The sequence below is a fragment of the Quercus suber genome, unplaced genomic scaffold, assembly GCF_002906115.3.
Source record: "Quercus suber isolate HL8 unplaced genomic scaffold, Cork oak 2.0 scaffold_109, whole genome shotgun sequence".
Classification (NCBI taxonomy): domain Eukaryota; kingdom Viridiplantae; phylum Streptophyta; class Magnoliopsida; order Fagales; family Fagaceae; genus Quercus; species Quercus suber.
The window spans coordinates 1,086,589-1,088,033 of record NW_027069574.1 but is presented as its reverse complement, the minus strand read 5'-3'; the positions used below and the strand labels follow the sequence as shown (position 1 = coordinate 1,088,033).

General features: G+C 36.4%; 1 protein-coding gene across 1 annotated transcript; it reads left to right on the top strand.

Annotated features, from left to right (window-relative positions):
• Positions 1-31: 31 nt before the first annotated feature.
• Positions 32-630, top strand: LOC136068321 (nodulin-related protein 2-like; the record flags this gene model as incomplete). Its single annotated transcript, XM_065775340.1, is given in 1 exon segment — positions 32-630. A coding segment is annotated over 1 exon segment (348 nt). The 3' UTR covers positions 392-630.
• Positions 631-1,445: the final 815 nt, after the last annotated feature.

Sequence of the window (1,445 nt, the reverse complement as noted above, 5' to 3'; positions counted from 1 at the left end):
CCAAAACCAACACCAACACCACCAACCATCGAACTCTGAGCTCATGGCCAGTGCCAAGTTGTTAGCTGAGGCAAGCCAAACCGCTTTTAGCCAGGGAGCTGACAAAGTTGACAAGGCCAGGGTAGCTGGAGCAGCTGGTGATATTTTGGAAGCTGCCTCTAGCTATGGAAAGTTGGATAAAACGAGCTATGGCAAGTATGTGGATAAGGCTGAGACTTATCTCGACCAATATGGCAACCCCTCCTCCCAATCCCATTCCAACACCACCACCACCACCACTGACTCAAAACCACACTCAGCTGCTGGTGGTGGTGATCATGAAAGTGAAGGCCACACTGAAAGTGGGTCTGGGGACTACGTGAAGATGGCTCAAGGTTTCTTGAAGAAATGAATATTTGAATTCCAATTTCCCAACTGCTTATGCTTTGCAGTTTCTTAATTTGGTGTATCTCTAATATTATGACACCCTTGTTTCTGTGTGTTTTTCTTTTCTTTTTAGTCTTGTGTTGTATGTTCTACAGTATGTTTGTTCTCTGTTTAGCTTTTAGATTGAAAAGTGGCTGAAGCAGACTTTGATCTACTCTGTCAAGAAATTATTAACTAAGAATAAAATTTGTGCAATTTGCCATAGCTTATAGCCTGAGCATTAGCATTATGTGCAAAAAGATTCCTTCTATTTTACCATAATAATCTACTTTTTTTTTTTTTTTTTTATACGATTGATTTGTAAAAAACCCACCTGAGATTATCTATAATACACATTTTTTTATTATTAAAATAATACTTTTTTTTTTATTATTTTCCTTACCCGGCCCCACCACCTTACATCTTTGAAACACTCTCTTTCTTCTTCTCCTTCTTTCTTCTTCTATGTTTTTCTTCTTCAGCGTCTTCTTTCTTTTTCTTTTTCTTTTGCTATTCATTCTTACTTTCTTGTCTTCTTTTTCATTTCTAAAAAAAAAAAAAAATTCTCTCTCTTTCTCCCCCTCTCTTTCTCTATCAAATCAGTGCTCTCTTCAAATCTGAAAAAAATCTATTTACCAAGCTTCCATGACTCAATCCGCTCACACTCTCTGTCTCATGGGGTAGCAAACTTGAGTTTTGGGTTTATTTGTATTTTGCCAAATGGGTTTTCTAATGTGTTTTATGTTGAGTTGATTTTAAATTGGGTTTGTTGGAAGTATAGTTTGAAAAATTGTCCAAATTGATTAACAAAATTACAAAGCAATATCAATAATATATCAATAAAACAAGATATGCTCAAATTAACTTATAAGCAAAATAGACAAGTGCAAAAGCATATAAAATTAAGGATTAAGTAAAACTTATCGCCGAGGCACGGAACTAAATTCGCTGTCTTTAAGAAGTGATTTCGCCCCCACTGGAATAAATCCGTCAGTACAAATGGCTCAAGCGGTTGCTCTCTAGGATACAACAGCAACTCT